Source organism: Stigmatopora argus, chromosome 8 (assembly GCF_051989625.1).
Source record: "Stigmatopora argus isolate UIUO_Sarg chromosome 8, RoL_Sarg_1.0, whole genome shotgun sequence".
Taxonomy (NCBI): domain Eukaryota; kingdom Metazoa; phylum Chordata; class Actinopteri; order Syngnathiformes; family Syngnathidae; genus Stigmatopora; species Stigmatopora argus.
In genome coordinates, this window is record NC_135394.1 from 3,241,856 (window position 1) to 3,265,515 (window position 23,660).

A 23,660-nucleotide genomic window follows, 5' to 3' on the forward strand; every position below is an offset into this window, starting at 1 on the left:
TACCCAGAAAGCCCTCTTTTCCCCGCGCATGCGCGTTGTGCGTTTCCTGGTCTGAATAACTCATTCGGTGCTCGTAAATATTGTTATACACGAAAGATATGCAAAAAAGACAGTGCCATGGCCACCTGGCTTGGTCGCATCACGAAATTTTGATCGCATGACGGGCGAATTATTCGATCAAAATTTCCGTCGTAAGACGAGAATATTGTATGACGAGCGGTCGTGTGACGAGGTACCATATATATATATATATATATATATATATATATATATATATATATATATATATATATATATATATATATATATATGTATATATATGTTCATTGTATTTATGAATGAATTCAGCAAAATGAGGCATACATGTTTTTAAATATCCTCATGAAAAAATAAATAAATAAATAAATATATATATATATATATATATATATATATAGAGAGAGAGAGAGAGAGAGAGAGAGAGAGAGATGCTGTTCTCCTAAGCAGCCTCTCCCATACTCGACCACCCGGATGGCCGCCCGACGGAACCGTCTCGTATGCTCGTATCTCAAGGCAAAAATTGGCTCGGAATTTTCCTCGTATCTCAAATTTCTCGGAAGTTGGGACACGTCAAGGTATTACTGTATAAGGAGGGAGTTTTCCCATCCATTTCTACATGCGTAAGACAGACAACAGAATTGCCAGCATGTAAAGCATAAAGACTCAAGGTTGTGCTACTAAATAATTGTTTTAAATAAACGGGAAGGAAGAGGTGAGTTCTATTGTCTGATGGTTTCAATTTCATGCATGAAGCAGTGGCAAGGATAATTTCCCAGGAGGCTTTCCTCTTTCTATTTCTCTCTCACACTCACCCTTTCTTCATCTCCCTTACTCTGTCTCAGTATGCCCTCGATTCACAGGATTGACGAGAAAACGAGAAAGTAAAATTAAGAAAACATAAATACTACTATAGGTGATATTAAAGTCACAGTAGGCACTGCACTAAGGTAACTCTTTTAAAACTATACTTTTAAAATTTAAAATTTGCAATATGCAAATTCTAACTAGAAATCTTTGATAAAATAAATGTACCAGATGTACATGTTTAAAATTTAAAAACCCTTGACTTGAACTTTGGCATATGAGTGATCTTTCTCATCTAGTGTATAAATCTTGGCAAGAACCCGTTTGTACGATGTGTGCTCATGTGATGGCCAACTCATAAATTATGGATGATACTGTAATGATTTCTGTGTCACTATAAAGACAAACAATAAAGGTCGCTGTCTCACTCTCTCATTCATGTGCTCTCCTCTGTCTCACATTCTCACATATGTTCCTGCCAACTCATAAATCTAGGCTTTGTTTTATCCTCACTGGAGTCACGGGGGGTGCTGGAGCCTATCCCAGCTGACTTAGGGCACGGGGTGGGGCACACCCTCAATTGGTGCCCGGCCAATCGCAGGGCACGAGGAGACAAACAACCATTCATGCTCAAACTCATACCTAGGGGCAATCTAGATTGTCCAACCAGCCTACCATGCATGTTTTTGGAATGTGGGAGGAAACCAGAGTACCCGGAGAAACCCCACGCAGGCCCTGGGAGAACATGCAAACACCACACAGGTGGACCGACCTGGATTTGAACCCAGGTCCACCACTGTGAGGCCTACCCGCTGACCACTCATCCGCCAGGCCACCCGCCAAATACATCGATTGAATTTCATTTGTTCCTTGACCATTAATATTTAGTTGGGCTTCCTATTTAGTGATTAATATTTGGTTGGGCTTCCTATTTAGTGATATTGGGCTGGAGCCTATTTCAGCTGACTCCGGGCCAGAGGCGGGGGGACACCCTGAATCAGTGGCCAGCCGATCACAGGACACAAGGAGACAAACAACCATTCATACTCGCACTCACAGTCATACCTAAGGGGAATTTAGAGTGTCCAATCAGCCTACCATGCATGTTTTTGGAATATGGGAGGAAACCCACGCAGGCGGGAGAACATGCAAACTCCACACAGATGGACATGAGCTGTGAGGCCGCCGCGCTAACCATTCGCGACACCGGGACGCCCTTCTACAATATTAAACCCAATTTTTTTTTAAAAAAATATTTCTTGTGTGTGCGTGTGTTATGGTTCAAAAAGGCCAGTCAGTTTAACTTTATGCAGCACAAAACACAATACATATGGATCCTCTCAGTGTTCTTGACAGCCACCCGATGCTGTAGTGGTTCTTCTGCCTGACTTCAGTGCGGACACTATGGGATCGATTCCCACTTGGTAGAGGTCTGGGCGTGAATGGTTATCTGTTTTATTGTGTCCTCCGATGAGCTGGCAACCAATTTGGGTTGTACCTCACCTGCTGCTCGTGGTTGGCTGGGGTAGGCTCCAGCACCCCCTGCGATCCTTGATTGGATAAGCGTTACGAAAGATGAAAGGTTCTTGACACATTGATGTTGAGAAGAGCGCAATGCAGTCTAATGCCCTCAGATACAATACACTAGTTTATACTCAAATTTACATTGATGATTTATTTTGAAAATTACTAGAAATACTGCTAATTATATGCAGATATGATTTGAATTTTGTATTTGAATTGAAATACATACTAATTAGAATTCTAAATCATTTTTATGAGCATTGATATTGTCAGAGCACATGAAGTAGGTGTGCAGATAAATCTTTTTTGTATTTGCATCTCAGTGCTGATTTATCTGCCTTCCTGAACAACTAACCTTCAAAACATCAAATACGTAATTAAATAGTGATTTGAGGTTAAGAATCATGAAGTTTAATTGGATGTTAAAGGTACATAGAATGTTGAATTATAGTATGATTTGGCATGGATGCAATTTCCAACACTTGGCATATTGTTTCGTGTATTGTCATTTTTAAAGTGAGTTCTTTACCTCCTAGTCTAGATTTTATTTTACATAAGTGAGGTTCGTTTTTTCCTTTGTTTGTATCTTATGAAGAGGATCATCTTAAGAAAGTATAGTTTTTGCAGCACATTAATCACAAAGTAAATCACTGGTGAGTGAGGATGTTCAACAATTAATTGAAGTACAAATGTTCATGACCAATTTTGGTATTCTTAGGTGAATAAGTGTCAATAAATAAATTTAATCCGTTGGTAATGCCCACTACCCCTTCCCTTGATTGCTATGCTGCAGTAAAGGGCAAAATACCTAAACACATTTGAAAACAAACAAAGCACTTGACATTCCAGGAAGATTTAAGCAAAATCATTGAAAAAAATAGTAAATAAGAGTGTTCTATTTGTGTTCTAACAAAAGCAACTTACATTTTTAGGATATAGGTCATTCGGGACTATGAATTGCAAATGTCAAAACTGAATAATATTGAGGAAAATTCAACCCTAAGAACAGGCAAGCATGCACTTAAGACTTAAAGAAAGGAGCTAGAGACATAGTGAAGAAAACTTCCTTTCTCAGGCTGCTCCTCAGTTCCATAAACCACTCAACTCTGAGAGATGCCGTGGTTTATTGAACGCAGTGCACAGGCAGGCCATTACTGAACAAACAACTGTCAATGCCCGTGCTGTAACAACTTCTATCAACTTTAGTGGGCGAAAAGACCCCTAAGAACGTATTGTGCGCAGGATAAAAACAACATTCAAAATTCGTGTTATGTGCTATTTATTTATTGGGGTACAGCTCCAGTCTTTTTTATTACTTCCTAGTTATGCTATTTCGTTTAATGTGTGCTTCAGTTTTCTTATGAAACATGACTTTGTATGACCTTTGAATTAGTGACCAGCAATTACTGGTCGTCATTTCTCTTAGTAGATAATTATAGTTCTGATATGGTACTTAAGTGTACATTTTCCCTTCTTTTTCATAAGCTTCACAATATGGAACCAACATGCCGTTTTGGTTACTTAGTGTCATTTTTTAAATTGTTTTAATAGAAACTGCTTCAGCGCACCTCTGGCCAAACTATGGAAATACAGTGGTACCTCTACTTACAAAATGATTTGGTTCCAAAACTTGCTTCGCAGTGTTGTTTACGTAAATTCTCTCATTCATTCCACGGTCCCCCAAAATTTACCAACTCAACCCTTCAAAAGTGTTCAGTGTCCCACTTTTGTAAAAAAGATTTGAGAAACCCACAAAAATGAAACAAAATTATGTGAAAATCATTAGTTAATGTATTGAAAGTATGAACAAACATGCAAAAACATTTTCTATTTCTGCAAGTGCATAAATGTAAGGAGGAAGCTATCGTTAGACAGAGGACACAAACACATGCACCTGAATAAAGATCTTAACAACTTCAAATTCGGAATTCAAACCACCTGAGCAATAAATAGTTGATTTTTCAGAAATGATCAACTCTGTCACTATGCCCTTCAATTTCTTCCTCTATCCAAAAGAGTATAACAATATTTGCATCTCGTCATTTGGTAGAGAGAGAAAATGCCAAGGTGTCGTCACTTTTAATGCCTCCTGCTTCAATATCGTAGCAATGGTAGGTAGGTTATGGCCGTATTGCCTTGCAATATCAGTCATGGATGTATAACAGGGCCCGCTTCTTCATTTAAGTCGCACCAGTAATTTTCAATAAAGAACAAAGTTGCTTTAACCACGCCCAAATAACTAAAAAAAAACAATGGAGTGTTTTTGTGAGACATCCAATGGGAGCAGGATACAACACTACCGCAACAATATCAAAATAAAATAACGGATACAGAAAATGTCTTGACGTTTTGGGGATATCGTAACTTAGATCTTGTTTTCATTGGAAAGGTAATTTGCATATCAAAGTGTAACCTGAGAATTTCTTACGTAGAATCATTCGTAATTAGAGGTACCACTGTATAAAACGTGTATGGAAAATATGAGTAATATAAGACACTAATGAGGAGGAAGTATATATTTAAAGGTGGTGTTTCCCAGGAGTAAATACTCTTAACGATGCAGGATAGAATTATTGTGGTATCTAAGGAGCCGAGGGACATTGACAGACCCAGGTTATATACACTATTCATGATTTCGCATTAGCCAAACACATTTTACCTCCATTATCTTGCCATGAGTGATAAACAGGACAAAAGTTTTAATGGTTTTGAGGGATTGGATTTAAATTCCACATACAATTTCACCAACAGTGAACACAGGCCCACCTCAGTGTACCTTTATGTCCTTATTCTGCATTTGCCATAGTCATTAACTTATGCTGATATTCTTCCACTTATCAGTTTCTCTACATACACTTAAGATTCCGTGTTCTTCCTCTCATTTCCCGTGACTTTGATCCCAGACACTTGGGCCCACATGCTTCATCTCCTTAAAATAAAGCAGTAATAATTGCAGATCAGTGTTACGATGCAAGCCACTAATCAACACTAACCTTAATTTAAAATACAATCTGATATAAGCCATAATCACTTTGAATGAATTGGATTTCTCATTCAAAGGACAAAAGAAGGGTGAAGAGCTGGTGAAAAGGAACATTCAGGATGTGCTTCAGTTTTTCGACCTGGGTTTAAATATAGCTCAAGTAAAATTGAGTGGGTTTTTGAGCTGCATTTCTTCTTGCATTTCTATAACATGCATGGTAGTTCTAGACCTTTAATTTTTCTGTTGCGAGTAAATTGGGACAGGGTCAAATGCATCTGCCATTTTCAGGTGGTGAAGTAGTGGAAAAGGGATGGATGAATTTATAGAAGGTCAAAGCTACTGTATCAGCACAGTATAAGGACAACAAACAAACAAACACAACACAGCCACAAACATACCATAAATATACTGTAAAATAAACTTGTCTGGATGTGTGCCACCTTTATTTAGAGATTATGAATTGCATGGTCATATTTTGGGTTGTTGCATCTTGGGCAATGACACACTACCCAATTAAAATGCACACAATTCTTGCACTTGTTCAAAAAATACATTTCCGGGTTAATGCATGTGGGACCCACTGGGCTGTTGAGCCGTCAATCTAGATATATCAACACAATATGCACACGATTGTGTTTTATCGTGTTTTCCAACACTACCTAACTTTATTAATAATACAGTATGCAGTATATACTCAGTGCATTCATTTGAATGGGAGTGATTCTCTCCTGTAATCTATTTCTTGTTTCTGCTCCATGTTCTCTTTCTGTAGTCATCAACCTTTTCTTTGACTGACCCTCCATATTTTTGTAGTTCAATAATAATTTAACCATACAAACGATACAAAGCTATTATTGACACTATTGCTTATTAGTTATTTTTTATTCCTATTCATTTATTTTATCAACTCATCATTTTATTAAAAAGGTAAATAACTCCTGCAAAGAACATACAAGTATGAGAGCATGAAAGTACGGACATACAGTATTTCTAGTGCGTGACACTCCATTCACCTTCACAAGCCTTCAAAAGCAAGGTCACACCTCAGTATGAGGTCAACGTGTCAGCATGACAATATGAATCAATTTTAGCACATGAAATCATTTGACTTCATGAGTCTTTACAAGGTGAACAATTGACTGATCCATATGTCTCTATGCTCAAATGGATCATTGACACTCAGCAAGCCCCAAGCTCCCATGGCCCAAGTATTTTCTTCATTGTCACAATTATAAATCTCAAAGAATTTTTTTGTTCAGTCCATGCACTGCCATTATTGGAGAAAAGTATTGATGCCCTCTATTATGCAAGCAGATTCCGAGATTAGTACGCCTTAGTTGGCAAACATTCTTTTTTTTATTCATTCATCTTCCATACCGCCCCCATCCTTGAAAGGGTTGTGGGGGTTGCTGGAGCCTAATCCAACTGCTTTAGGGTGAAATTCAGACTAGACCCTAGACTGTCAGTCATAGTGCACACAGAGTGATAGACAACCACTCACATTGCCACCGAGTGGGAATCGAACCCAGACTGCCCGCACCAAAGTCAGGTGTCCCCATTGGGTGGCTAGCAAACATTCTCAATATAGAATATTCTTGTGTGGTAAAAAAAGGAAACAAAGGCATTTACATTTTAACCCTATAGTGTCAATGTCAACTTACTGTGTGGAGACCACATTTTTGGTCATGTTGGCAAAACCTGTATACCAAATTTTAATATTGTGGCCTACATCACCCAAAATGTGGAGTCCAGATCTGTGGATGCCAGGTCTTCGGAGGTTAAATGCAAAATTGTTTCTAAAATGCCAAATTAATATTCAACTCTTACGAATAATTATACCTTCAAGCTATACGTTCATTACCTTGAAATAGTCCTGTGGGATAAAGCTATTAACTCAAGATTTCTATAAAAAAATAAAAGCATAAACTTCTGTTCATCTCAGAATAGTATGTATTTTAGAGAGTCTACTTTTATAATTTTAGACAATATATCTTAAATTATCATGTAGTATATTCCTCCCACATGATTTTGTTTTGACAATATATCATCATACTGTGACACACAGTAATTCAAGGGCGACGTATATCACCTGCCAGCCTCAAACACACGTCTCATGTTAAATGAATTATCTCTGCGTTAGACTGTGAGGCTATGAACTGTCTAAATCAATCAGTGGTGAGATTAGCTCAGATCCCAGGAAGGCTGTGGAAGAGCAGTAGTGGTGTCATGCTAAAATGCTCCAATTCCCTCCTTCCTTGTGGAGGGAAATTAAGAAGGTAGTTAATCAAAAGTTCATTAGCATACAGGGCTGAGCTCAGTCCACCCCTACACCCTGCACATTATAGTCACTTTGGCAGACCTTGTGAGGAGAATAACAATTCCCACCACTTTTCATTGTGAATGTGTTGGATTAAAACAGACTACCTTGGCCTTTAGTGTTAAATTACTTTTTTGACCTCTGGGCTAACACAACTTGTTTAAAATCACCTATTGTTTATTTCCAAAAACACATACAAAAAAAAAAAAAAAAAACTTTGTAATATATTGTTGAATTGATTTTTCTTCAAACACTTTTACAATAAACTAATTAAATCAAATCAAAGTAAACTAGAAGAAATAGTATATGAGTATTGCAAATCACCTTCCTATCTTGTATATTGGCATTTTTACATGTCTGATTTTAGGACTAGAATGGCTTATATATTATCGCAAATTCACTATTTCACGATTTTTTTCCAGCCATTAATTATGAATTTGTTTTTAAGTTCATAAAAATGTGAAATTCCACACTGAAACTCGTAAGCAGAAGCCACTCTTGCTACAAAAAAGTTGCAATAGGGGTGACCCTATATATATATATATATATATATATATATATATATATATATATATATAAAGCACACACACATTAACATGGTATACAGTACTTGTTAAGGCAACCCAAGTTCTCAATTACTTGTTTCTTTCAAAGTCATCTACAACTAAACAATGTTTAATGGTTGTACTTGCTTCCATTTCAATTGACATTTAAAATGTTTTCATATTTCAGGGAGAAAATATCAGATGACAAAGCAATAATATCTCACTATTTACTGCAGTTACTCTAACACCCTCAGGCACATTTAGAATATTAGAATGGGATGCTAGATGACACTGCCCTCTTTCCAGCTCCCTGGAGCTACTACTTACTTTATGTACATGGGAAAACACTTTGTAAAAGTCAAAGGGCCAACAATGCAGTTGAGTATGTAAGTTATTCAGTTCTCTCAGTCGGACTAACTATTTGTTTGTTTCCTTTTTATATCATCTCTCTTTTGGGAAATGCACTGGACTTTTTACGTTGTTGTTGCTGTTATTTAACAGCATCTACATTTACAGATTGCATTGGATAAATTTTATTTGTGGGTTTTTATAATTATATATAGAGGAAAACTGTTAAAATAAATATTTATGGCAGAGCCATGATTTGCAGCACTTCTCTTCTTAGGTACATATTTTTACACGCTGTCACCAAGTTGCCTAATAGCACTACGTGCGAGTTCCAGGTGCTGATCACAAGCAGCAGACACATTTGAGCAGTGATTTTAGCTAAAAGGTTTCCAATTTACTCAACTGTTTGAATGCCTCGCTGGCTATCTCTATTCTTTCTCCCACCTTTCCACTCTTACATTTAACCCTCTCAACAGACCGGCAGACCTGCCCACCAGAGAAGTTTGACTGTGGTGGAACGGCAACCAAATGTGTTTCATTGTCATGGCGATGTGATGGAGAAAGAGATTGTGAGAATGGAGCAGATGAAGAGCACTGTGCTGCAGGTGAGTTTATTCACATAAGTAATTCTGGGTGTCAAGAGAGCTATAACAATGATTGAACAATTCCTCTTTACACCTTCAATTGGACTCTCGCTTTAGAATGGTAGTGATGATTTTGATGATAACCTAACATTGTACCGTGAAATCCTCTCTGTCAGCTCAGGAAGTAAATTTCTAGCAAAGTGAAAGATTGTAAAGTTTGACCGATGATAAAATGTCTCTCACTAGTGAAATTTACACAGTAACTATATCTGTTGAAGGAATACTTTAACAATGACAAAAAAATGGTGCACTATCAATACCAAACTAGGGTGAGCTTTGATATACAGTCGTACTTCTGCTTATGAATGCCTCTAGGTACGAAAATTTTAGGTTACGAATCCCTTTGATATGCAAATGACCGTCCCAACACATTTATTTGAAAATTGTCCTTGTAACACTATTGCGGCTTGCTTTACTTCCGCTTGGAGCCTCTTAGAACCACAACTACTCTGTTTTGGCTGACGTTTGTCATCACAGAGTTGTTTATTTAAAATTATTGGTATGAATGAAATGAATAAGCGGGCCCTGTTATTCATCGAAAAAAAGAAGAGAAGAAAATGGCGGGCCGTTAACTGATATTGCAAGGCAATACAATCGACCGTAACCGACCTGCCAGCATTGCTACTCTATTGAAGCAGAAGGAAGCATTAAAAGCGACAACTCTTTGGCATGGCCACTCTGTACTGAAGGAAGAGAGGAAAGACTGTTAGTCCTTTGGAGTTTTATTCAATGCTGAGTTCTTTTGAATTCATAATTTGAAGTTGTTTAGATGTGTGTTTATGTTTAAGTTTTCGTGTGCTAACGCTAGCTTTTATGTGGGTAATGTAAGTGTCTTAGTTAAATGGTTCACGTTGAGTAGTTTCTGGTAATGACATAACTAAAAAATGATAAGGTGTTGGATTGTTGTGACCTAAATTCTTCATTCTCAGCCACAAAATATTACAATGATATTAGGTATATTAAATAACTTTCAAATCAATCAATTAATTTTTTTATTGATATATTCCTTTGCATGTGTGGAAACAATAGCACGGAGTGCTTTACATTCTTGAAGAACAAAAATACTTAAAATTATCATAATCTCAAAATTCCTACATCAAACATTACTCCCTGTTAAAAGAATAAAAAACACAAATATGATTTAATAAATGATGTAGAATATTATTGTTGTGCTTTTTTCGCATTTTGATTGTAATATTCCTTATTAAATCCAAATATAAATTTGAGTTTGAAAGTTACACACAAACGTTTGAACATACTTACTTTCACATGTATATAAATGACAAACCAATCTTTGCCTTCAACTCTTTTCTTTATACATGCATGCCTATTTTATATTCTCTTTAAAGTCTCCATTCATCCTCATCTGTAGACACAAAGGGTAACGGGAGATGATTTGATCATTATATTGCCTCACATTTACCTGACCTGTGTTAAAAGGAGAAAATTATGCTCTGAAATAATTCATGAATGTCTGAATGATGATTGATTTTCTGCCCAGTTTTGATCGCATATGTGTAGTGACTTATTAAATACTGTGTGGATCTTTGTTTGATCTATCGTTTAAAGGCAAAAATGATGAAAGGCGATTTGGGATTTAGGGGAATCTACCTTAAAGCTCACATGTAAAAGTCCACTTCAAGCCCATTTTTCCCCACGTTAGTGTATTTCTTTTAGGGGCATTAAAACTATAGTGAACTGTCATTTCTAAGTTCATGTAACTTTTCAAACTAGGGAAGTTGTTTTCTGACACTGTGCAAAAAATAATGGAACCACAACATATAAAATAAATCTTTAAAAAAGTGTTTTAAGTAGTTCAGTAGTAGTAGTAGTTCAGCCCTTAGTCCTAAACACATATTCACAGCCAACTAGTCACTCATTTAGGGCTGTCCAAAGATATTTTTTCTCCTAACTGTTGTAACGACAATCTTTACGAACACATTAGGATCTTTGATTATTAAATTAAAACAATTAAATTGAATAAACACTAATTTGCCCCTAGAAATGAGGATGTGTGTATGGTTGTCCATCTCCTTGTGCCCTGAAACTGGCTGCCTACTAAATCAGGGTGTCACCTGCCTTGTGCCTGAAGTCAGCTGAGATAGGCTCCAGCACCCCCTGCAAGCCTTGTGAGAACAGTGCTTTACGAGAGTATTCGACCCCTTTGAACATTTCATCCTTTTGCCACATTTCAGGCTTCAAACATAAAAATATAATTTTTTGTCGGGGTCCCGAATCAACAAGTTGGACACAATCATGAAGTGGAATGAAATCGATTGGATATTTTAGTTTTTTTAACAAATAAAAAACTGAAAAGTGGGGCCTGCATTATTGTTATTCGGCCCCTTTACTTTTAGTGCAGCAAACGCACTCCAGAAGCTCAGTGAGGATCTCCTAATGATCCAAATGTTGACTGTTTATGATCAATAGAATCCGCGACTGTGTTTTAATGTCTCCATATACATGCACCTGCTCTGTGATAGTTTCAGGGTTCTGTTTAAAGTGCAGAGAGCATCATGAAGACGAAGGAATACGCCAGACAGTTACTGATGTGGAGAAGTTTAAAGCCGGATTTGGATACAGAAAGATTTCCCTAGCTTTAAACGTCTCAAGGAGCACTATGCAAGCAATCATATTGTAATGCAAGGCGTATCAGACCACTGCAAATCTACCAAGACCCAGCAGTCACTCTAAAGGTTCACCTCGAACGAGAAGAAGACTACAGAGATGCAGCCAAAAAGCCCATGATCACTCGGAGGAATTGCAGAGATCTACAGCTGAGGTGGAAGAGTCTGTCCATAGGCCAACAATCAGTTGTACAGTGCACAAACAACCATTCACTCCCACAACCATACCACCACTACCAGGAATTTAGCCTGTGCCTGCTCGAACCGAAGTCAGGCGAGTGAACCACCACGCACGCCATCAGGCAGCTTGCTCTGGTTAGATGAAACCAAAATCGAACTTTATGAGCCACAATGCTAAACAATATGTTTGGTGTAAAAGCAATAGAGCTCATCACCCTGAAAACACCATCCCCAATGTCAAACATGATGGTGGCAGCCTCAAGTTCAGGCGTGCTTTTCTTTAGCAGGGGACAGGGTATATGGTTCAAATTTATTGAAAGATAAAGATAAAGCCAAATACAGGACTATTCTGGAAGAAAAAGCTGTTGTAGTCTGCAAAAGACCTGAGACTGGGACGGAGATTTATCTTCCAAGAGGACAATGATCCAAAACATAAAGCCAAATTTACAATGGAATGGTTCACAAATAAACGTATCCAGGGATTAGAATGGCTAAGTCAAAGTCCAGACCTGAATCCAATCGAGAATCTGTGGGCAGAGCTAAAGACTGATGTTCACAAACGCTCTCCTTCCTACCTCACTGAGCTCAAGCTCTTTTGCAAGGAAGAATGGACAAGAATTTCAGTCTCTCGGTGTGTAAAACTAATAACGACATACCCCAACCAACTTGCAGCTGTAATTGCGGCAAAAGGTGGTGCTACCAAGTATTAATGGAAGAGGGCCGAATAATATTGCACGCCCCACTTTTCAGATTTTTATTTGTTAAAAAAAGTTTAAGATAACCAATAAATTTTGTTCCACTTCACGATTGTGTCCCACTTATTGTTGATTACACACAAAAAACAAATAATTTTATATCTTTATGTTTGAAGCGTAAAATGTGGCAAAAGGTTGTAAAGTTCAAGGGGGTCAAATACTTTCACCAGGCACTATACATATGCCTATGTAGGGCACTCGTGCGGGAGCATCAAAAACACCCAAAATCTTTTGATGTCAATAGTGTACAAAATAAATTAAATAATTGTTTTGCTATCACCCTCCATGTGTTGCTATGTACAGTAAATGTGCTCAGAACTTACTTCTGCCATCAACTGCCATCTCAGACTCTTGTCTGAGAAACTGCTGTGGGCCCAGGGGTCCTGTTGCTCTTTTAACTTTGATGTTACAGTACAACAAGCCGCTACAGCAGGATCAATGGCCCATAGGTATTGTTGGTGTTTTATGGCAGGGAACCAAAGCGTGTGTTTGTCTGTGACGTGTTCGGAGGAAACAGAGGGCAAACAGTGAGTACAATAATGCAAATTATACCCCCTAAAAATAAAGTGTTTTGTTCCATAGTACTGTAAATGAATCCTCATATCAGAGACCAAAGAAACGGCAATGACAGTCAGCCTACACAAAATGTCTTCAGCAGGATTTAGCGTCTTGATACTTAAAGGTGTCTTATGTTGACTTTTTTTTATTATTACTTCCTCCATTTTTAATCCTTTTGACGGCTTGCACAGTGTGTAGGTGGAATGTAATGCAGCAGTGATCACAAGGAAGCTCTTATGCACCCAAAGGCTGTTGCACTTTTTGTTTTAGGTTCAAACAGCATCAATCTTCCCAATGTTACCGTGAAATCATGAGCCTCCAATGCATTCATTGTCAGTATGGCCTCGAGATAAAAGATGGGATGAGTCAACTTTTGCTCCGAAAAAGGAGAAACAAAAGATCAAAACACAGGACAATCATTCTGGCATTGCTGTTTTCCCAAGAGTGTGGCCGAATTGCGCATACTTCTGCCTCACATGCCATCATTCCGGTTTGGTATCTCTCACTTTTTCTGTGTAGTAGAAGCATGTTAACCCTACACTTGTGTTTTTGCAGCTTTTCTTTCATGTTACAAAACAAAATGACTGCTTTTTAAAAGTAGAAGACAGAAATATACATGACCAAAGTATTTAAAAGGACACTTCTTTGTAACTCAACATCACAAAATTATTTGATTTGTATATGTTGCCAACAAACTAGCCAGATTTGAATGAATTCAAAGATATTGCCAACTATATTTAGTTAGGCTTCAAAATGGAGAAAATTAAAACCAGCCAATCAGGTCTGTGCTCAAACCACACACTACTTGTTACTATTGCCCGTTACAACATGGTAATACTTTGTTCAGATGAGTCCCATGTCTACAGAACCCATCTACCATACCAACAGGAATTTTTGAATGTGAAAAGAAACATCTCTCTCGTCAATGGGGCTTAGCAAGAGCGAAAGAGCTAGCAGTGACCACAAAAAGTATGCAACTGAGCAATCACTGTTCTGTACAAAAATAATTGCTATCAGTATATACCAGTGGCGGGCCGTCAGGGCCTTCAAGGCCTTCTCTGCTGGCCTAAGAAATATTTGAATCATATTAAATTTTGTCCATCAATACTTATTATTCCAAATGGTCTGTTAGCTTCCTTTCATTGCTTTCCCCCCTGGTTGCACTGCTTCCAGGTGTGTTTTCATATTGAAGCATTTAACCAATCACATTTCAGCCATTATTTGTTGCCAGATCAGATCTGCCTCAAAGCTTTCACAATCAGTTCTGCGGGCTCTGCTGCATTAAACTAGACTGTTGCTTTTAACCAATTAGATTTCGAGTTGGCAACCCCACAATGCTTTTTCATAGCCATTCGCATTTTGCTGGCTGGGATACGTCATGGCTTTCACCAACTATGATTGGCTAGTAGGCGGGCCGCAGCCAGAGATCGCAAACTCCACCCACAATGGCCGACAGTGGCAAAAACAAATGGATTCTGTTGCAGATTTCTCTCACAAAGCTATTTTCCAGACGGAGTTTTCCAGAAAAAAATGGACATCATTAAGAAAGGGCGGTCAACTCCGAAGCTAGCAAGCCTGTTACAGCCGGGAAAATGGTGTGCGCGCGCCACTTTCAGTGTACTAACTTAGCTGCACCATCAAATATATTGTTGTGTTGATTTAAAGCCATTTTCAAAACGGACTATGCCGGAAATATGACAGAACAGGCTCAACTTTCATCATTAGCTTCGATGGCGATAGGAAAGAAGGAAGAAAGAAAGGAGGGTGGATATTGTATACAGTTAAAAATAATTTTTGGTGAGTATAATATGGCTATATTCCTAAATAATATTTCAATTGTGGGCCTGGTTCTGATATCTGAAAAGCTCCAGTGTTTGTATTTAAGCTCCAGTGTTTGTATTTAATCACTAAATGCTGCTAGATGTGGATTTTACCCCAGTTTAATTTTTGCCGTTTCGCCATTGACGTCCATCGCTGTCTTTTCCCGAGGAAATCACCCCCCTAGCGTGGTTGTAATGTCTCAAAAACTCCAGTATTTGTATTCAGTCAATAAATGCTGCTAGGAAGTGGATTTCACCTAATTTTAGTGCATTTTTTGTCATTTCACGTATGGACGTATCGACGTTCATCACTGTCTTTTTACCGGGGAAATGATACTCCGGGCCCGGTTCTGATGTCTAAAAAGCTCCAGTATTTGTATTTAATCAATAAATGCTGTTTTTAGCTGGATTTTACCCCATTTTCGGGCAATGTTTGCCCGTACGCCATTGACGTTAATCGCTGTCTTTTCCCGGGAAAATCGCCCCCTGGCCTGGTTTTAATGTGTGAAAAGCTCCAGTATTTGTATTTAATAATGAAATGCTGCTAGGAAGTGGATTTTACTCCATTTTTGTGCATTGATTTATTGATTATTTTTTATGTGTCGCAGCTCTAGCTGCAGTAGAGGTTTTATAGCCATAAAATAGTTTTTGAGGGTTGGATTGATACGTTGAAGGCGCTACGAGAAAATGCACCGACCGCCACTGGTATATACTTACAATTGGTTATATTTGCTTGAAATGCAGTGGGCCCGCTTCCATGCAGGACCGCCCGGACTTCACAGTGGTGCTTGTATCTTGCTTATTGTCATGCATTTTATTATTACACAAAACCTGCTTCACATAAACACCATGGGAAAAGTAATCAAACAAAGTTATATCATCATCTATGAATAGTATTTGTGTTATGCCCTTGCTAAAATGCATTATATGTTATGTAGTCTAAAAATAATTATGAATAAGAGAATGAACTGCACCAACAATGCAATTTGAATTCTGTCTCCTATCAAATTTATTAACTTCCCAGATAACGATGTGAAGAATAAGTAAAAAGTCAGATTTATATCGCTTTTTGTTAAAATCTGTTGTCACACCACAGTTGCCAAACACTGACTTTTTACATAACTATTGTCTCATCCCATCTCATCTCATGTCATCTCTTTTTCTGAACCGCTTTATTTTCACTATGGTTGCGGGGGGTGCTGGAGCCTATCCCAGCTGACTTCGGAAACGAGGCAGCGGACACCCTAAATTGGTGGCCAGCCAATGGCAGGGCACGAGAAGACAAAGAACCATTCACACCCACACTCATACCTAGAGGCTATTTAGAGTGGCCAATCAGTCTACCATGCGTGTCTTTGGAATGTGAGGGGAAACTGGAGTACCTGGAGAAAACCCACACAGGCGAACATGCAAACTCCACACAGGTGTACCGACCTGGATTTGAACCCAGGTCTCCTACTGTGAGGCCGATGTGCTAACCACTCTAAGCCCCATAACTATTGTAAGATAACATTAGTAAACAAATCCCATTTTACCTATTGTATATGTAAAACAATTTATGGGGAAGCAACTGTGGAAATAGACTGTTTGTTCCTTCTATAGATGCATTTACAAGAAAAGGTATCAATATTTAATTAAATAGTAGATAAACATAATGCTTGTCTCGTCCAAGGCACAGACCATTAAGCCACTCAAAACAACCCCAGGTGGACCCCTTTTCATTTCCACTGCTTAGTTTTATAGGTGAAACGTGTATAATGAAACTGTTTTTGTGTTGGCACTCATCTGTTTTTCAACTTTTCTTTTGTGAAGGCACACATGCTATATGAAAAAAGTAACACTACCAGTCTATGGTTCATTTAATAAGATGTTAAACCAGGGACAGATGAATTTCATGCTCTAAAAACATGAAGTCTCATCTGCTTGGCCGTGGATCTGAACAATACCTGGGAACTTTTGACTCAGGAAACATACTTTTTGCCAGACTAGGATAAAGTGTCATTGCACATTCAATTGGTGGGTAACAGTGGGGCACTCACTGTCAGTGTTGGCTTAGGGAGTTATGCAGAGGAGTACTTAGAAAGTATAAAATAGTACAATTTTTCAGTTTGGGGGAGGCGTGAAATGTTTAATTCTTCCAATGTGGGGCGCAACAGAAAGGTCTCAAAAAGAAAAAAAAGGGAAAGCTACAACTAATCCAGTACGCTGCTGCCAGAGTCCTTACAAATACATGGAAACTTCATTACATTACATCGGTCATGAAATCTTCCCTTGAGTCAAAGGATAGGCTATAAAATCAAACTGCTGGTCTACAAGACACTTAATGACTTTGGACCAAAATGCATGTTTGATTAGTTTTAGCCTTCTAATCCCTTTAGGTCATCTGGAACCATTCTACTGAGTGTTCCAAGATTTCATTTAATATTACGTCAGCTAAAGATCGGAGGTCTGGTCAAACTGTTAGACACTTTAAATCATGGATAAAAATGACAACAGCATATTCATAAGCTTCCCTTTTGTTCAAATACCAGTTTTATAATGTTTCTTTTTGATCTGTTTATTATTTGTTTTCTATTTCCTGATTAATTTGTTTTGGGATTTAAGTGTCTTACTGATTTTATAGGTAATTTTATATTGGCAATTCACCATATAGCCGCAGTGAGTCCTGGTCTTTGTTCCAACTGACGTGTCATAGACAATTTAACCAATGATGTTTCTACTGACACAAGCAGCACCTGACTACAATCAACTGATTGTACTTTAAGACACTGGATTGGTGAAAAGGTGTTGTATTGTTCGGTTGGACAAAAAACCTGCATGCACTGCTGACCTTTGTGGACTAATTGCCCATCCTTGTGCTTTATGTTCCATTTACATTCACTAAATATACCGTATATATTCTTTATAGTAATCTAGTACTGATGTCAGTTGTCCTTCAGCCCAAGGTTAAATAACTGAGCCCTATCCCCTTGATGTATCTCACTGCTTGGTCAACATGGAGAGAAATGTATTGAACGTTAAATAACCTCCATTTTAAGGAAGGTTGCTGACAACCTCAGATTAAGACTAATTGATTTAGACTAATTGTATCCCGTCAGGGGTTACAATGGAGTGGAAGGATTTTCGAGTATCACAGTTTAAAGTAATTCCCTTTTTTTTTTTTTCATTTTCTTGTCTTATTTTCATAGGCTTTTTATGTTACCAACATTCTACATTACGTTCTATGTTTCAGTTTGTTTCAGAAATTCCTATTGTTTCTGTTCCTTTGCGCATTCATATTTTTGATTATTTATCTTTACTGGTTTTAGTTTAATCTGCTAAACCTACCTGCTTGTTGCCTGATGCTATTTTTGGAGGAGGCATGTTCTCCTCAAGAGCACTATGTGCTTCTGTGAACACCTGTCTTTAGTGCTCCCCCGCACACGCTCAGCGAGGATTGTTTTTTTCCGCATTAGCTAAGAGTGTGGAAGGTCTCTTTTATTGTGGAGCATAGAAGTAACATCACGTGAAATCCAAATAAAACATGCAGCCTCCTTAAGATAATTTTTGCAAGAGCAAACTTGGAAGTGAAGATCATTATAATTTTTATTATCTGCCAAAAAAGGTCATTAGGACAGAATTTTAAGCTAAATTTGTGATCAAATTCAAACAGTATTAATGCCGAATGTTTTTATTTTAAATTATCACAGAAACACGCCAAGAACTCACCAAATTTGTAATGGTCGAAAATCATTAAAATCAAATGAATGAATGAGAATAAAAATACAGAATTTCTATTAGAAGTGGAAAAAAGCCTCCTTGAAGTCGAATTGTTTACATAATACTAGATGAGGCCCAAGTGGTTGTGATTAAAGTGTTCATGTTAAGGAGAAGAAAAAACAGTCTCTTTATAATATCATCCAAAAGAGATTAAAATAATCAATAAAACAAACCAAAAAATACATGAAATTGAAAAATTGATTTGAATTTCATTAACGATAAAGATTAAGTAAGATTTAATACTTGATGGCAAAACCCTCGAGGAAGGTGGCGTGGGACCGATTCCAAATCAATGGCAGTGTGATTGTGGGTGCAAATGGTTGTTTGTCTCTTTGTGTACCCTCCGACTGACTGGGGACCAGTTTAAGGACTAGTATTTTTGCATGAGATCATAAGTGTTTAGTGGAAGTTTCGTCAGGGATAATAACTTTGTTTACCCAGTTGTCTAGGACTCCCTTTTAAATATAATTCTAAATTGTTCCCTGCAGATGCCAACGCCTGCCCAGCCAAGGATTTCCAATGCTATAACGGGAAATGTATAGCACCCATCTTTGTCTGTGATGGTGACAACGACTGTGGAGATGAGAGTGATGAACAGAAGTGCTCAATGTTCACCTGTGGCCAGCACGAATTCCGCTGCAATGACTCTGAGTGTATTCCAGCATTGTGGAGCTGTGACGGAGATCCCGACTGTAAAGATGAATCAGACGAATCTATGGAACACTGCAGTAGGAAAACGGAGCCCCAAAAACCAAGATGCTTGGTGAGTGAGTTCCAATGTGGGAGTGGAGAGTGTATCCGAAGAAACTGGAAATGTGATGGAGATGCTGACTGCAAGGACAAATCTGATGAGGCAAACTGTCGTGAGTTAACTGTCTTTCATCAATTTATAATAATACAAATAGTAATATACTCACTGAACACATTAGTTCACTTAAGCATTCATAGTTTGACATTTGAACAATCCCATTGGATAAGTAGTAATTGCTCCATTACAATATCTTCCAAGACCATAAATTTTCTTTCTAAATTGTGATCTTTCATCTTGTGGAATTAGCTTTCCAGTATTAGAATATTATGTTACAATATTTTTGTCATGTCATCAAATTTCACTCATTAAACAAAAAGTGATGGTAAGCCAAGCACATGCTAATTACAGAAACAGCGTTTGCACAAGTAGTACAGGGTAATTGTGGTCAATAAGGATCATGTTTTTGATACTGATTTGGGGATTTTTACAGAACATATTGTATTCTTCAAAAAAAAGGAGAAATTAATGAGTTTAAAAATGACTGAAGGTTGATCAATACAAAATTAGGATCCAAGAATGTGTTGCCATGCAACTGTGGGATCTGTTAAAGCATGAGAAGCTGATGGTTTTTGTGTGATGATGTGTGTTTGTTACATATGCATGTGTGGGAAGTGAAGGTCCTTTATGAAGTACAAAGCCCATCTGTTCTGTGCTTCACACCATTTGGGGACATGACAGCAGGCTTGCGCTTGTAACATCAAAGATGCACTCTACACAGTCACATAGACAGATCACACATTTTTAAAGACACATTCAACAGAGACTAGAGATGAATCAGAGACATTAGGTGTTATACATAGTAGATGTAATAAACATACTTGAACGTACTTGATTGCTGGCGTACACATATCACACTTGCATAATCAAAAGGGTCTTTGTACAATTTGTACAATACATAATGCCATCTGGGATTATCATGTGGAAAATCGATTGTAATGTGCGGTGGGGAAAGCAGGCAAGGAAGAGAAGGCGGGGAGAAAAATCAATCATGGATAAGGGTAGTGTTGAAAAACTAAGATATATATATATATATATATATATATACATGTACACGTACACGCACACGCACACACGTATATACAGTTTAATGCTTTCAAAGACTGAGCTCGTATGCGAATTTTCTCGTAACTCAAACTAACGTTTTCCATAGAAATGAACTAAAAACAAATTACTTCGTTCCAACTCTGAAAAAACACCTAAAATGGGATATTGGATTGGAAAAACATTTTTATTTGTTTTAATTCGCCATCTATTAACAAAGTAACAAATAACTAGTGTTTGTTTGACATTTTGATACCTTTCTTCTCGTTGGCTCTATTTGATTTTGTATTCCCTTCAAGATATTCCCAAAATGATGCACACAAATGTCATCACAATAGGATAATGCAAGACCACTTGCCATAAATATCTGCTCATAATTTTACTCGTATCTCACATTGCTCGTATGTTGGAGCACTTGTATGTCAAGGTACCACTGTATACATACATATATATATATATATATATATATATATATATATATATATACTGTTTTCATTGCATTCAGTGGGGGTATGTTTCGTATGGAAATGATGAAACTGTTTTTTTTAAATATGTTATCTTTTACCTGTTACTTTTTCCCGTGAAAATGTTTTGCCAATTATTGATTATAAATATTCTACTCCTCAGCCCTGCTTACATGTCGACCTGATGAGTTTCAGTGTGGCGATGGTTCCTGTATCCATGGCACCAAACAGTGTAATAAAGTCCATGACTGCCCTGATTACAGTGATGAAGCTGGTTGTGTAAATGGTGAGAAGCCGTAGAGAAAAAAAGTAGAGTGAGCATTTAGGCATTTTTTGGGGAGGGTGCAGATTACCACTCTGAAGTTTGAAGTGGGAAATACTTGAGAAATGATTACTGCTGAGAAAACATGGTGAATGTTGATTGGACAAATGCAATTCACATTGGCACCATCGGTGTTCTAATCTCATGTCACACTTGATTTACCATCAAAATATATCCAATTAAAAACCTGCCAATATAGCCATCCCAGATGGCCACATGTGGCTTCACTAATTATCATGTTCCTTGAGATATTGTTGGGCATTTGAAAGCATGACTAAACAGACAAATACTGCAAATAAAACAAGTTTTCAATGTCAGTTAAATCTATACCACATAATTAGTATATTATCAATAGGTTATGCTGTGTGACTCCATATATATTGTATTCAGTGATCATTAATTTATTAGTTTTAAATATTAATTTAGAAGAGATTCTAAATGCAATCTGAAAATATTTCTGAGTCATTATTTTACACTTCAAGATATCTATTAAAATGTTAATTTTACCATCGTATAATGCATATTAGTACAGTGGTTAAAAAAACGTCATTTTTAAAAATGATTTATTTTTTATAGTGACAAAGTGTGATGGGGCTAAACATTTCCGCTGTAAGAATGGACAATGTATTGACAGCGGCAAGGTGTGTGACAGTGTAAAAGACTGCAAGGACTGGTCTGACGAACCTGTTAAAGAATGCGGTAAGATCATGAATTCCTGTAACCCAAACACAAAAACATTTAAACAAATATAACTTTCTTAAAATAACTGTGCCAACAGGTTGGCACAATTATTCTAACACCATTATAATGAAAGTTTCACTACATCCAGTGCATTATGTAAAGCCATTGATGCTACCATTTAACACTTTACTTCCAAGGCATCATCAACTACTGTACATTTCCTCTAATGTGCCCAGTCACTCTTGCTGATAAATGGAGCTTAATTTGATCAAGGCACATGGAATCACAACATTTCTCAACTGCCTTGTTAAGATCAAAGACCATGGCGCCTCTGCCCTCGAGTCCTATCGTAGACAGGAAAATGTGTTCAGACTACATTGCCCATTAGGAACTGCTCGGATTATGCGCACACCATAGATAATTACCCCTCAGCAGTCTTTAGTCGCAGATTCCACTTCACTATCACTGCAAAGTAAACAGAGCGCTGCACTTGAGAAAATGCAGTCAGGTTGGGGAAATGTCTTAAGTGTTATCAGCTTTTTTTTTAACTTTATCTGCAAGTAAAAATTTACACATGTTGAATAAAATTAGAAACTGCACTTTCGACATCATTTGCAGGAGAAATGCTTGCTCGTCATGATTATAGAAGTAACTATAAACTTGGAATTAAATGAATCATTCAAATGTTAATTTCACCTCACAACTCAAAGACATGCCTCAATGGGTCTACAAAGTGGTGACTATGTCAAATAATGAAAATGACCATCAAATAATGTAATTTTACATCTTTAAAACGAATTTGACAGAAAGACGGTAAGGTCAGATGGCAACATCGGAAGGGAAAGCTAATGGATGGCATGCTAGCAAACTACAAAAATTTGCTACTGAGTAGGACTTCATCTTCTGTTTGGAGATGAATTAGTGGTTGGAGCCATGGCAGCTAAGAAAGGAAGACTAATTAAATCTACTTTTTAATTAAGCCGTTTCTGTAACTTTTTTATGCATTAATGTCAAAAAGCGATTCTACTATTATTTTAGAATCACTTTTGTAGCTTTTCATAACATTTCACTAAAATTATGAAAATTTGTCAAAGTTTAACCTCGTTTGATCGACAGTTCAAAAATTTAACATAATTTTAAATTGTTACATTTTGTATTTACATGCTTGTGTATGTATGTTTACTCAGCTCCCAAACGTGCACACTCACCTATCTAATGAAAATGTGCTTGCATTTGCTTAATTTAATGCTTTGATAAATAATTTTATGATATTTTTTCTTTTTTTCCCAAATTATATACGCAATCCGTATACATACTTTTATAATTTTTAATGGGTTTCTGAGGTAGTACTGGGGACCGTTAGAATGGCTGGAACGGATTACCATGTTTCAATGTCACTATTTAGGAAAAATCCAACTTACTTGATTTGATTCAGTCG

General features: G+C 37.3%; 1 protein-coding gene across 4 annotated transcripts in view; it reads left to right on the forward strand.

Moving 5' to 3' along the window:
• Positions 1-23,660, forward strand: part of lrp8 (low density lipoprotein receptor-related protein 8, apolipoprotein e receptor) — a 102,995-nt gene that overhangs the window by 40,914 nt on the left and 38,421 nt on the right. For all 4 annotated transcript variants that reach the window (XM_077606487.1, XM_077606489.1, XM_077606488.1 and 1 more), the window contains exons 4-7: positions 9,037-9,165; positions 19,392-19,766; positions 21,383-21,505; positions 22,118-22,240. In XM_077606487.1, coding sequence (XP_077462613.1) covers positions 9,037-9,165; positions 19,392-19,766; positions 21,383-21,505; positions 22,118-22,240 — 750 coding nt within the window. The remainder of the gene's footprint in view (positions 1-9,036; positions 9,166-19,391; positions 19,767-21,382; positions 21,506-22,117; positions 22,241-23,660) is intronic.